This window comes from Carya illinoinensis, chromosome 1 (genome assembly GCF_018687715.1).
Source record: "Carya illinoinensis cultivar Pawnee chromosome 1, C.illinoinensisPawnee_v1, whole genome shotgun sequence".
In the NCBI taxonomy this organism is placed as follows: domain Eukaryota; kingdom Viridiplantae; phylum Streptophyta; class Magnoliopsida; order Fagales; family Juglandaceae; genus Carya; species Carya illinoinensis.
Window position 1 is genome coordinate 11673628 of NC_056752.1, and position 14803 is coordinate 11688430.

Here is a 14803-nt window from a genome sequence, read left to right on the forward strand (position 1 = left end):
TCCAGCGATTTGACGCGGTCCCCTAAAATATCTACCCCTTTGTTGAGGGGTGGGACGGTCTTTCAGCTGTTCAAAGCGAGACACATCGAGAGAGAGAATCTTTTTCGAAAGGAATATGCCATTAATTAAAATTAAAAAAAAATAAAAAATCCAGCTCACTTGGGTGTACCGATTTCCCGTCTCGCCTGATTTTTTTCAAACAGGGACGGGATGGGACTTTGTGTGCTTCATCGGCAGCATGGTGTCGCTGACTCGCTAGTCATCCTCACGAGGTTCACAAACTTTAATGATTCTCGTGTTTCTTTTAAGCCAAACAGGACCGTCCTTCCCAGCTGGGGTAAAGGAAAAGGGTTCAATAAAAGTGACTTAGCATGAAATGCACATGTAAAGTGGGTTAATATTAATGGCATTACTTTATGTATCCGCTTATTTTTTATCATGCTTAGAGTATTCACATCCACATAAATAAATTTTTTCTCAAATTTTAGTTAAAGATCATATTTTCCTAAATTTTTCTTAAATTTTTCTTGTTATTCGAGTCATTCCAAAACCCCGCACATTTCACTCTTTATTTTTTTTATCTATTTTATTAAAATAATTTTTCTCTATTTTTTATTATTTTTTACTTTTTTTAGAAAATAGACTTCATTTTATTCATTAAAAAAGTTACAACTCTGATTGATAAATACATAGAAAAATTCAGATTACTGACCAAACTATTCACTAGTTGAGGTTTCCCCGTACATAAATTTCTTTATGACGGGTATTGTCTTAATTTCAATAAATTCTCTTATGACAAAACATTCTGGGATGTGAGATTCTGTAACAACAGAGATTTCCATCCCCGGTTTGTTTGAGAAAACACAATTCTATATAAACAGATATATCCATCTCTCAAACTTCCAAAAGATGAGATGGTATCAAACACCCATCCTCTAAATGAGGAGAGGGAAAACTCAACCTCCATTCTTCAAAGGAGGAGCAGGAAACACCAATCCCATCCTCCATAGGAGAAGAGGGTTCTCATGCTATGGATAACAAGTCTAAATAGTCTATTTCTATTTATTTTTACCTAAATAAATTACAACAAATAACATAACATAAATACACAAGAAGAACTGAAATATCAAAATACATCAAAATAGAAACTAGAAAAACATAGAAAATCGAAAAAATACCAAGCAATTAATCTATAATGGTGCATGAAGGACATGCGCCATATTGGGAGTGCGCCAGACCATCCATCGTAAAGCTACTGAAGTCGCTGGCCCCAGAAATGTCGCACATGACTACAACAGAACCCCTCTATGTGGTGGCACGTGGAGGCCACACATGCACTTTTGACCCCTGTGTGTGGTGCACACGCCGCTCCTTTTGATGAAACTTTCAGTAATTCGGTAGTCTGAAAGATCGACAAATTAGGAACCCTGCAGTGGGGCTTGTGGTAATTGTAGGCCACCAAAATATCAAAACGCTACTTCTCCTTGCTTTAATTGAAAAAGTTAAAACAAAACCAAAACACAAATACAAAACTACTTACAAGAAGAGAGACAACAACGAGGAGGAGGAGGAGAGGGAGGGAGTCCCTCTTAGACTGTTTTTGGTTTGGGTGGGTTTTAGCTTCTCTCTATAAATTTAAGGCTGGCTCCCCATTAGTTTGTACCTGACAATTTTTTTTTTCTTACTCATTTATTTGTACATCTTTAATTAATTATTTATTTTTTCTTTTGGTAGAAGAGGGGAAGAAAAATTTTTAACTTATTTTTTCACATTTTCGTAATTACTTAATTATTTATTGTACCCATATTTTCCATTTTCATCTGTCACAAATTTTTTTAAAACCACTTATCTTTCTAAACGATAATATTTTTAAAATCAGTGTTTTCATAAAATAATATTTATAAAAAAATCATATATTCACAAATGGACAATTGTTTTTTTAAAAAAAAAAAATTGATAATCTCATTGGTGACATTTTATAAAAAAATTTCAACTATAACAAATATAAGTATAAGAGAAAGTATAGATGATTGGAAGAAAAATTTATTTTAAGTTAGAATAAAATATTTGTAAAATATGATTCAGGGATGAACAAAAACTCTCCATATTTAGGAGTCACTATTCAAATCCTAAACCCCTCCCCTAAAATAGGCAACCAGATGGAGAGAGATTTTTGTCAAAAGGTTAAAATTTTTTGCTAAGATTTAGGGAATTTGATAGGGGTGGGCAGCGGGGGCCCGCCCCCGTCCGCCCCGCCTCCTCATGGGCGGACGGGGTACCCCGCACCACACATGCCGGGGCGGGTGACCCCGCCCCGCATGAAAAACACTAAGCTGGGGTGGGGGGCGGGCAGGGCTCAACCCCGCCCCGCATTTTATATTTATATTTATAAATATATATTTTATATTTATAAATATATATTTTTATTTTACAAATTGTATATATATATAATATTACAATTTGTTACACTGTTAAGTCCCACATTGCTCAAGTAAGACTCTTGTATGGCCTTAGAGTTCTATATAAATGAGGCCTAGGGTGCCCATGGCATATGCAAGCTTGTGATGAACAAGTCTCACTCTCTTGTGATTCTTGTGAACAAGTTTAACAAATTTAAAAATTAGTAACATAATTTTTATGTTATTAGTTTTTAAATTATTATTATATATATAAATTTTAATTTAAGATTTAATTATATAATAATTTGGGTCTAAAAATATAATATTTTTAGACACAAAAAAATTTTTTAAGCCCATTGAAATATGAGATTTTTGAAGTGGGCGGGAGGCAGGGCGGATGGGGTGTTCGCCCAGCCCCCGTAAAAAAATTTTTTAAGCCCATTGAAATATGAGATTTTTGAAGTGAGCGGGGGGCCATCCGCCCTGCCCCCCGCCTCACGGGGGCGGGGTGCGGGATGAAATTTCATCCCCCGCATCATGCGGGGGCGGGGTGCGGGGAAGGGGTGCACTCGCCCTGCATGATGCGGGTAGCACCCCTAGAATTTGATGGTATAGGCATTCAAATGCGGATGCTTTTATTGATATAATATTTTTAAATAATTTTATAAGTCAATTACTTAAATTACAAATCAATTATGAGAGATTTGGATAATGAATTGAAATGAACGTTGAAATGTGAATAAAATATTATTAGAATATTATTTTTTAATAATATTATTTTTTTTTAGATTTAAAAAAGTTAAATTATTTATTATATTTTGTGTAGAAATTTAAAAAATTTGAAATAATTAGATTAGATAAGATGAAAGTTGAAATTGAATAAAATTATGTACCTATATTGGAAGTAATTTTTCGTATTTTAAGGCAAGATTTGGATACAAAAGATATTTTATCTTATCTCATTTAATTATTACAATTTTTTTAATTTACATACAAAAATACAATAAAAAATTTAATTTTTTTAAATCTAATACAAAATTAATTTGACGTATTTCATCAAAATCACGTCACTTTTTCATTAATAATTTTTCTCTATTGGTTAATTAGATTAAATAAACAAGGAACTGCAATAATTCTACATGAGGAACTGTTAAATCTCTTTATCTATCAATGTGGCATTTTATGGATATATAAAAGAGGGTGTGAGTTTACATTTATTTGGATAAATTATGTTCTAACTTTTAATTAGAAAATTTATGCATTTAGAATGAAAAATACATAATATATAAAGAGATTTTGTAGAAAAATAAGAATTTACAAACCGACTTGTTATAATATAAAATTATTTTTATAATAAAAAATAAATATAATGTGTGACATTAGTGTCGTGCTACACCCGATAAGGCCATTTGGCTTTTTTTTTTTTTTAATAATTTTTTTATACCTTTATGCAATTTTTAAAAAGAAAAGAATTCATAATACCATTCAAAAATCCTTACTTAATTATTAAATAATAATTGAAGAAAAAGTTGTTGAGACACATGGTGGGACCTATCTGTCAGGAGAAATAGCATTATTTCTGACTTAGTTTATCTGCATGCGCAATAAAGACTAGTTATTTTTTATTATTTTATACTAGTATTTACCTTATTTAATATTTTTTATTAATTTTTATTATTATTTATAAAATATTTAAAATCACTTCACTATTCAAATACAACTGAACTTCTTGAGCATGATCATAAACACAGCAGCGGCTTAAAATACTCAAAACTTAGTCTAACATTTAAATTTGGTTTGATTAATGATATAAGATAATATGTTTTATTGAAAATTAAATAAAATATTATTATAAAATAATTTTTTTATTTTAATATTTAAAAAATTAAATTATTTATTATATTTTATATAAAAATTTAAAAAATTATAATAATTATATGAGATGAGATAAAATAAAATAATTTAATTTTATATAATCAAAGCCCCCAATTATTCAATCAGGAACGCTCCCACAATAATGCATTACAATAAGCAGTTTTTTTTTTGGAATAACATTATAATACGCAGATAGTGGTGACATGAATGCCCTTTCATCCAACTCTATAAATTATTTATGGCTGTATGCAGAGATGTCTCTAGAGACTACAGAGGGCCCTCCCTAAAATTTATGGAAAAAATAGGAGGTGAACTCTATTAATCATATTGTATTTGAATATATTATTTTTTGTGCGTTTGGTGGTAGGGAGGAAGAGGTGAAAAGAGAGAATTGTTAAGTTCTATACTCGTTTTTCCAACTACCAAGAGAACTGAAATTTTCTTTTTCTAATTTCTTTCAAAAGTTAATGGAAAATTGCTAATAAGTAGTCATTTGACTATAATATCAACACTGAAATCTTCGGTAATTGACTCATATAAATTAAAAAATAATATTTGAAATGAATAAAATATCTCAAGCCCATATAATTAGGCTAATTAGTCCATCCCATCAAAAGATTCCATTAGAAGACAAAAAAACAAGAGAGAGGAAGAAGAGACGAAGAGAAGACAAGGAATAAGTGTAGCGGTAAAAGAAAAAATGGACTAAAAATAGAGAAAATAGAAAAATAATAAAAGCAAGTTAGGCATGCCAACGAGGAGTAGAATAAAGCTATCATCGTTCACCACTCCCAAGGTCATAGGTAAAAAGGATTATACCAGACGAGAAGGTGGCTTCGACTGGACTTCTTCTTTTTCATCTTCTTCATCCTCACGACGAGAGCTCTAGCGTGAATATCTCCTCCAACAAATAGATCACTGGTTTCTATTATACAATGAGACATGAGTTACTATAAGAGACTGTACAACAAACATATTATAATATATTTGCCCTCCCTAAATGCTTTTGGATGTAGGCATTATACATAATTATATAAATCTGTGCGCCCAGTCTCATTATTTTTCTTGCATTTTCTTCCTATTCATTGCCATGGACATGGGTGGAACCAGATTGGGTTTTTGGGGTGTGGGGGGTGTGTGCCCACTCTCATTATTTTTCTTGCATTTTCTTCCTATTCATTGCCATGGACAGAGGTAGAACCAAATTGAGTCTTTTTTTTTTTTTTTTTTTTTGGGGGTGGGAGGTGTGTGCCCACTCTCATTATTTTTCTTACATTTTCTTCCTATTCATTGCCATGGACAGGGGTGGAACCAGATTGGGTTTTTTTTTTTGGGAGTGGGGTGGAGGGGGTGTTAAAAAAGAGTTTTGCTACGTACAAGCAAGGTCGCGTACTAATCTGCATACCAATACTGATTCGTTTATATTCAAAATTTAAATTAGTATTGTTTTCAATAAAATCTACTTTTTAACCAATTAGATTGATACACATATTAGTACATAATTATGCTTACAACTAGCACAAATTTTATTAAGACTAATCTAGTTGCAAGCACAACTAGATTTTTCTGTTAAAAAATAATAATTTAGGGTCTAATACTAATTTTCATATAATCTACTTTATAAAAACTGTTAGTAATTTTGTTGGTCATAGATGTACGTACCAACATAGTACAACAGCACTAGACTACTGTCGAAGATTTCAGACCACACTAATAGAGACTCAAATCGTCACAACAGATCAATAATGACCATTTCTCTCGTTTCAACCTATTGTGTAATTTATTCGACATTAACAATATTTGTGCTCATTTTATTTATCATAATTTTTCTTTTCATTTATCTGTCGATATTTAAGAACATCATTTTCTTAGAAATGTAATTTTTTTGTCGTTTTCTTTCTTTCTTTCTTTGTTTTACAGTTTACTTTCCACCGAAATATTTAAAAAAATATAGGAAAAATGTTTTTCACGCGTAAAGACCTGGCCAGGTCCCATCCTTCTTCTCCCCAATGAAACAAGGGAGACAAAATATTTCCACTTTTGTTTTTATTTTCCAAGTTTTCTGATTCCTTTTCCTTTCCTCGTCTTTTCCTCCCAACCAAACATAACTTTTCATAAATTTATTAGGCATAATTTACTAACAATATCAATTATTGGCAAGTAATATGAGGCCAAGATCCTTAATTTATTCACTTACTAATATTTGACTTGCTATTTTATTCATCCAAAGAAATTAATAATATCAGTGTTAGTAGTTTTTTTTTTTCTTTTGACAAGTAGTATTTAACAGATAAAATAATACTACTCATCATCTTAATTCTCAATATCTTCTCATCATCCCATGATATATCATTAGATGATTAAAAATTATTAATTATATTTCACTTGTAAACTTATCATCTAATACTACATAATATGTTGATAAGATGATGATAAAATAATAGATAACAAATATATTTTTTCTTAACAAGCATGAGACTTGAGAGTGATAGCATGTGCCCATTACCATATTTGAAAATGCTTAATTCTAAAATTGCATTTGCATTGAAGATTTTCAAAACAAATTATAACTAAATTGACAATAAAAATAACATACACAAAACTATTTTACAATAAAATATTTTTTTTTAAACTATTAAATTCCAAAAATAATATTTTATGGAAAGAATTGTATAAAAGTCTTAAAATAGTTGTCTCTTCCCCGACAACAAAAATGAAACATAAACAATTGAAACATTTTGAAATTAGTTGTTCATAGGAAGGTAAGAAATATATTTTTTAATTGCTAGATTAAATAGGAAAAATTCCAAAGGTCAAAAGTTCAGTTCTGCTTGGTCATTGAGAATTCTCAAATAAGAATTTTGAGTTTTAAAATTAAATATTAAAATATTATATTTTAATATTATTATTATTTTGAGATTTGAAAAAACAAAAAAAAAATTAAATTATTTATTATATTTTGTGTGAAAATTTAAGAAAATCTTAATGATGAAATAAAAATTTTATGTTCGAGATAAAAATTTTGTATGATCAAACAGTAAACAAGCATATATAACCGCATTAGGGGTAAAAGATTAGTGAATTTTAAATCAGAAAGTGACAAGAAATTATAAAAGAAAATACAAGAGAGAGATGGTTTTTTAGTTAGATGGATTGAAAAGGATGTTAATTTAAGAAAGTCACTTGTTGTTAGCATACCTTTGAGGCTTTTTTTTTTTTTAAAAAATATTAATTAAAAGAGCTTGGAGGGATCAAAGTGTTCATTCATTTGTCCATCCCTCTCTTTAGATTCATTTCTTATAATAACATATTATTATATTAAAAAAGAGTAATGTTGGATATAATGTCAGACTGTATAAGTTTTGTATACTGCATTAATAAAAAAGTTTCACTATTAAAAATCATATGAATCCTAAGTGGGTGTAGTACGATAATGGCTACCGAGAAGGCTTAATGATCTTTTTTATATTTTGTTTCATATTTTTAAACAGTTTTTTTTTTTTTTAATTTCATAATATTAATAAAAAATATTTACTTAATCACTAAGTAAAAAAATTAAAATATTCAAAATCTCTTATTAGAATCTTAAAAATATCTTTTAAATTTATTTATTTTTTTAAAAACAATACACGAAATTTATATACGATATGACTGTATAAATATTTTCTTTGAAAGAATACAAATTCAAGGAAAAGAATTTTTGATACACATCTTGTGTCTCCCTATAAGAGAAATCAAACAATATTTAAAATTCAAAATTATAATTGCGTAAAAAATCATCCATCCACATACTTTCCTATTAAAAAGAGAAAAATTATGAATTACGAGGATCCCTTTAGTAGATTCAAAAAAAGGTCATGCCTTTCGGTACATTTTCAAATAAAAAAAAAATAATAAAAGAATTGGGAAACCTTTAGTACCTTGTTTGGCTGGCATTTCTATATCGGTGCAGGTGCTAACATGTGAGCTGTGCGCATTTCCCGAAAAGAGTTTCATTTCATTCACCTGTAGCCGGTTTTACATTAATACTATCTTCTCCCCTCGTTTTTGCCGTCAAAAGGCTCTCCATCGCGGGTCCCACCGAGCCGAGCAACGAATAAAGCCATCTTTTTAAGAAAGCCAGAGGTTGTTTCCGTGGACTTTCACGACCCGACGCTGCACCCAATTGTTGTTTTTTATCTGTACATTCCCAACTTGGTCGTGGGTTTTGATAAGACCACTGCATGCAGGACACTTAATTGCGTGCCTCGCACTGAACCTCTCCTCTGCTCTTCGTGTACGCTCTCTATTTAGCCACACAGCATGAAGCCGTTCCTTACATCTGAACTCCTTCATACGGGCAGAAAAAGGACGGATAGATAGAAAGAGAGAGGGAAGAGACTCAAAAACCAAAACCCAAATCAAGGGTTATCCCTGACAATGGGGTGTTGGTTTTGATCTTCAAAAACAAGATCAACCCTATAGATCGCAAAGAAAGACTCTTTCTTTTCGCATATTGAAAGGGGTTTTCTTGATTTAATTTGTTTGTCTCTGTTATCAAATCTCTAGCTCTGTTCTATATATTTTTTCACTTAGGATTCTTTATACTTAGATATATATATATTTTTTTCTTGTTTTCGATTCGAATATTCTACTAAAAATGGGGGACAAGAAGAAGTACATCACCACAGAGGAGCTCATGGAGCACAACAGGCCAGGGGACTTGTGGATCTCTATTCAGGGTAAGGTTTACAATGTCTCTGATTGGGTTAAGGATCACCCTGGTGGCGACGCTCCTCTCCTCAATCTGGCTGGCCAGGATGTGACTGACGCTTTCACGGCGTATCATCCTGGAACGGCATGGAAATACCTAGACGAGTTCTTCACTGGGTATTACCTCAAGGATTTCAAGGTCTCCGAGGTGTCCAGGGATTACAGAAAGCTTGCCTCCGAGTTTGCGAAACAGGGTTTGTTTGAGAAGAAAGGGCACGGGACTCTGTACTGCCTTTTATCCGTTGCTTTCATGCTTTCCCTTGTTGTTTATGGTGTTCTGAGGTCCGAGAGCGTTTTGGTTCATTTGTTTTGTGGTATGTTGTTGGGTTTCCTCTGGGTACAGAGTGCATATATAGGTCATGATTCTGGGCATTACCAAATAATGTCAAGCCCCGGATACAACAAAGTTGCGCAGATCCTTTCTGGGAACTGCTTAACTGGTATCAGCATTGCTTGGTGGAAATGGACGCATAATGCGCACCACATTGCCTGCAATAGCCTCGATCACGATCCCGATCTCCAACACATTCCCGTCTTTGCCGTCTCCACAAAGTTCTTTCATTCCATGACATCCTGCTTTTATGGAAGAAAGCTCGATTTTGACCCTCTGGCTAGATTCCTAGTCAGCTACCAGCACTACACATTTTATCCTGTTATGTGTGTTGGAAGAGTCAACTTGTTCATTCAGACATTCTTGTTATTGTTTTCTAGGAGAAAGATCCCTCAGAGAGCACTAAACATTTTTGGGATCTTTGTATTCTGGACCTGGTTTCCTCTCCTGGTGTCATGCCTACCCAATTGGCCAGAGAGGGTGATGTTCGTGTTGGCCAGTTTTGTTGTAACAGCAATCCAACACATTCAGTTCTGTCTGAACCATTTCTCTGCTAATGTCTATGTCGGACCACCTGGTGGGAATGATTGGTTTGAGAAGCAGACGGGAGGAACTCTGGATATTGCTTGCTCGTCTTGGATGGATTGGTTCTATGGCGGATTGCAGTTCCAGCTCGAGCACCATTTGTTCCCACGATTACCTCGGTGCCAGCTGAGGAATATCTCTCCTATTGTGCAGGAGTTATGCAAAAAACACAACTTGCCTTACCGGAGCTTGCCCTTCTGGGCGGCCAACTTTTCCACCATTAGGACCCTCAGGACCGCCGCCTTCCAAGCTCGCGACTTCTCCGGCCCTGTCCCCAAGAACTTGGTTTGGGAGGCTGTCAACACTCATGGCTGAGTATACTAACCACTAATTTTCCTTTCTTTTTTTATTTTTATTTTTTATATTTCCATAAAAATCCCATGGCTTGCTAGCTTGGGGTTGGTAGGACGATTGTTTATTCCAGAAGTGATATCATGTCTCACATACTATGCTTAGGTGTTTATGAGATCCAGATTCGTTTTTCTTTTTCTGAAGTATAACGTTGGATGTTTTGACCTCCATTGACACAGGGTGTTATATGTTTATATGCTTGATATGTCTTCATATTGTCTGTCTGTTGTGTAGATTCTTGTTAGGGAATTCTAGATGATAAGAAGAAAGTTCAGTTTACTTGTCTACTCTTTACAGTCCTTCTATAAGCCTTATCCCTGGAATTGGTGTATTTCAAGATTGATTATCTCGGGTCAAGGATAACCTCCTTTGAGATGTTGTTGGGGCGCCAGGCTGAGGCTATTGGATGGTTAGATTGCAGCTGAGCAGAACTGCTTATTACTGCTGTTCTTATTATTAATGGACTTATTTGTTAGGTAAATGCATGTAGAAAATGGATATAGTTGAAATTGCAAACCTTAAAGTTTGTCCCATGTCTACCAGAGTGACTAACGAGGAATGATTTTGTCATGTGACATTATCAATACTTGTGCCAAGGTATTGCATCTTTGTGCTTGCCAGAGCCCTTGATGTAGCGAAGTACTCATTCAAGTCAGCTCTCTTGCTGGAAAGCTACTCTGAAAGGCATCCCAAAACAGCCGTGCTGAGATAATTCTTGGATGCCTCCTCAAAAACTTAAAAATATCTCCGGTCAAATGTCTAGTGTCTAGGAAATTAAGTTTTGCGGTTTTCATGTCCGTATATAAATACAAAGCTTACTGTGGGCCTAGAACATTACTTAAATATTTTGTAATTATTTGTAAGAAAAGGATGTTAATGGAAATTGAACTGAAAGCTGGACCTCTTATTTGGTATTTTTCAAAATAAATTTAAAGACTGCATGGTGGAAGTGTTATTATATTCGGAAAAAAATAAAATAATTGTCCAGTTGTGGTCCATAATTCTACAAAAAAGAGAGAAAATTCTCTCCTCCCAAGGAAAAAGATGTTTGTTTGTGGCTCATTTGAAACATCAACTCAACTCGTCTTCAACTAAACTTTTCCAATCTCTAATTATGGTAAATGTATTCGGCCAATTATAGCAAGATTTATATTGTCTCATCTGTACTTATTAGACAAGAAATGTTGCAATTTTTTGAGAAAAACAGAGGGATCATTTCGAACATGCTCTGCTCTGCTTCTAAGAAAAATCGTAAAGGATACGGAAACAAGAAGACAGAAATCCTTCAGTTGGTCTGTAAACTTGCATCTAGTTGGAAATGTTTAATTGTTTAGACACCAAAAATAATTTGTTCTTTTGATATCAGTTTATAGAAAATGTATTTTATCATTATAAATATACACATTGCAGAACTATATTAATGATAACTCGATATTTAGTAGTAAGAAAAGTTTTGGGAAAAATGAGGTTGTTTCTCAGCATGTCATCAGGATTGAGGATCAAGGGAGAAGAGAATCAAACGGAAGAAGAAGGGAACACGTACTCATAATAGCACTCAATTTTATATATATTTATGCATGAAAATAATACACATATGGATAGAACTCAAGTACAACATACATCTAGGGAGTTACTGGGATATCACAAATCTCAAATAGTGATCAAGATTTTCAAACATCGCTCTTGATGGAGGAAGGGTATCCAGATTGATCATCGTAATATTTGGACCACAACACAATCCATACTTGGGAGAATCCTAGATGGCTGGAAGCACTTGCGAAGTGAGATCGGTTGTAGGAATGAAGCCACTTCCAGCTGCTGCAGGAGCAGCAGGAAGTCCTAGGAAAGTCTTTGTAGCTGGGATATCTGATGTTCACTGCGCCCAGGCACTTTCAAGATCATAAATACTACCAGGAGTGTATTGGCAAGGAGGGTTGTTGTAGAATTGAACCCAGACATAGTCAAACAAACCAGTTTTGAGGGCATCTCCAACCCAAGCATCAGGAAAGGGACACTGAGGAGCTAAGTACACTTTCTTACCCTGATTATTGTAATCAGATAGGTACCTTGCCAAATCATCCCAATATAGGTTGCTACCTCCTTCGATATCAAAGTCGATTCCATCCAAAACAGCGTCGCCAAGTGGGCGAGAGGAGGATTGTCCCCCCAAGAAGTTGTTCCAAAGATAAGTAGCAACCTGTCTAGCATCATCGGACGAGGTAAGGGAGTAGCTCCCCGCCCCTCCTCCGATCGAGAGTATCACCTTAATACCTTTGGCTTGACATGATTTGACGGCGGAGCTTATGCTGGTACACCCATTATTGGATGGATCACAATGACCAGCAAGGTTAATGACAGGAGTCTGACCATTTCCGAAGGTGGCTAGAAAAGCTATATTCACGTAGTCATAGTTTCTTGTGGCACAAGTCTCTACCAAGGTACCCTCATTTCCATTTTGACCCCAATAAATGGCTATTCCTCCTGCATTCGAACTCACTGCCAATGCTAGCAGTTCTAAGCAGAGAAACACTACTGCAATTTCGGACTTGAATGCCATCTTTTTCAAGCCTGCTGGAATTTGAAGCACTAAGATGAATAGGGTTTTAGTGACTTGTTTTGCTTGACTATTTCAAAGAAAAGCAAGTGCTTTTTATAGGGTAATGGTGGCCTAATAATGATGTTTAGAATCTTGTTTTGGTGCCAGGAGTGCGTGGCTGATGGGTTACTTGGGCTACATTAATTACAGCTCATGCTTGTTTTTTCTAATCGCAATATTGTGTTAAAACTTACGTACACAGTCGTTTAGATTTCAGGCAATTAATTTTTGGATCTCCACATGTTCATGGTCATTTTAAGATTGTCGCATCTCTTTGTTTTTCAGTTTGTGTATTGACTAATGACTTGGTGTCGTTTGAGTCGCATGCTGTTCTGGAAGCCCTGGTCTCCAACACCAACCACATGAAAGTTCTTTATTTTATCTCTTCTTGAATTTTAAATTGGAGTGACCTAATTGTTGTTATCTATACTGTCCAATACTAATTAACTGAACAATCAATATGATGATGGCAGAATTGACTTATCTTGAACCTTGGAATGGTACTGTTGTTTGTGAAACTTCATTTTTTTTTTCACCCTTTTGTACAACCGATCACGCCCCTGTTGATTTAGCCTTTAATCTCGAAAGTAATCATCAAAATCATGTCATGTCCCAAATTTTTCCTTATTTTGATGATCAAATCTTAATCAGTGGGATAAACTAAGAATCATTTTCAAATTGGAAGTTCGATCAAAGGACGTTCCATAATTTCAAACTAAAATTAATATCAAAATTTTTAGTAGGGATGTAGAATGAGATTCGGATCTGGATATCCTGCCATAACTGGATCCAAGTTTTAAAAACCGTGTGGATAACCGCTCAAATAAATCTGAAACTGGGCGATATCCGAATGTAAATCCACATATCCAGTTTTATTACTTTTTTTTTTTTTAAAAAAAAAAACTCTTTTAAAAATATTTTTACATTATTATTTTTTCTTAACTCAGATATCATGTTTATTGTTTAATACCCACATTTGTTTTAAAAAATATTTTAAACACTTTTTAAAAGATATTTTTTTTTCTAAAAAAATCTTTTTAACAATTTAAAATTTTTTTTATTGGCCTTTTTTTTATACAAATAAATAATAATACATCTATACACACAATGCATGCATACTACATAACTTGTTAAAATGAGATGAGATAATTTGTTAAATATAGTGAAATAATTTCTGAATAGTAATAAATGATTTAAGTTAATGTGTTTTATGGAGTTTTGATAGAGGAGAGATAAAAAATTGAATAAAAATATTATAAAACTAAAATATAATTTTTATATATTATTTTTGTTTTGAGATTTGAAAAAACTGAATTAAATTTTATGTTCTTTATAGATAAGACCCGGTTACGGATAACCGAATCCAGTTTTATATTACCCGCCCGGGTCTAATGTGGGTGGATAATTGCTCGAATTCACTTGAATTTTTGGGTTCCAGACCGAATCGGAAAAAAATCGAGTCCGGTTGCTCACTCCTAGTTTTTAATAAGTACTAGAATAAGAAATTATTATCAAAACTTTGTCAAAAAGATTAATTGTAAAATCAGCATCTGTGTATTCACGTCATTGTAATTCAAGGTCTTGGTTTTCAATCTTTATAAAATTAATTCTTAAACTTGAAGACACTTGAATTAGGTACTTCTGCAAATCTCTAGTAAGAAAATTAGTGAGAAGACTGCCAATATACCTTATGTAAGTCTTCGATTGCTAACGTAGATGTTGATGCCATGTGTCAACAAATCAAAGACGAACACGTGGCATCCCTCAATTTACCGTTAGGAACTTGAGAGAAGTATATATCTAATTGTGAGTTTCTTAAAGTTTAGGTATCAATTTTATGAAAATTGAAAATAGTGGCTTCAAATCACAAAAAGGTGAAAATCCAGGTATTGCTTTTGTAATTAACCTAGAAGC

General features: G+C 33.4%; 1 protein-coding gene and 1 pseudogene across 1 annotated transcript; one reads left to right on the forward strand and one right to left on the reverse strand.

Moving 5' to 3' along the window:
• Positions 1-8544: 8544 nt before the first annotated feature.
• LOC122310631 (delta(8)-fatty-acid desaturase 2-like) lies at positions 8545-10580 on the forward strand. Its single transcript, XM_043124710.1, has one exon. The coding sequence runs from the start codon at positions 8914-8916 to the stop codon at positions 10255-10257; it is 1344 nt and encodes a 447-aa protein (XP_042980644.1). The 5' UTR covers positions 8545-8913; the 3' UTR covers positions 10258-10580.
• Positions 10581-11857: 1277 nt separating this feature from the next.
• On the reverse strand, positions 11858-12850 carry LOC122310639 (annotated as a pseudogene).
• Between the last annotated feature and the right edge of the window lie 1953 nt (positions 12851-14803).

Coding starts and splice junctions, on each gene's coding strand:
- LOC122310631 (XM_043124710.1), top strand. CDS start 8,914: ATGGGGGACAAGAAGAAGTACATCACCACAGAGGAGCTCATGGAGCAC.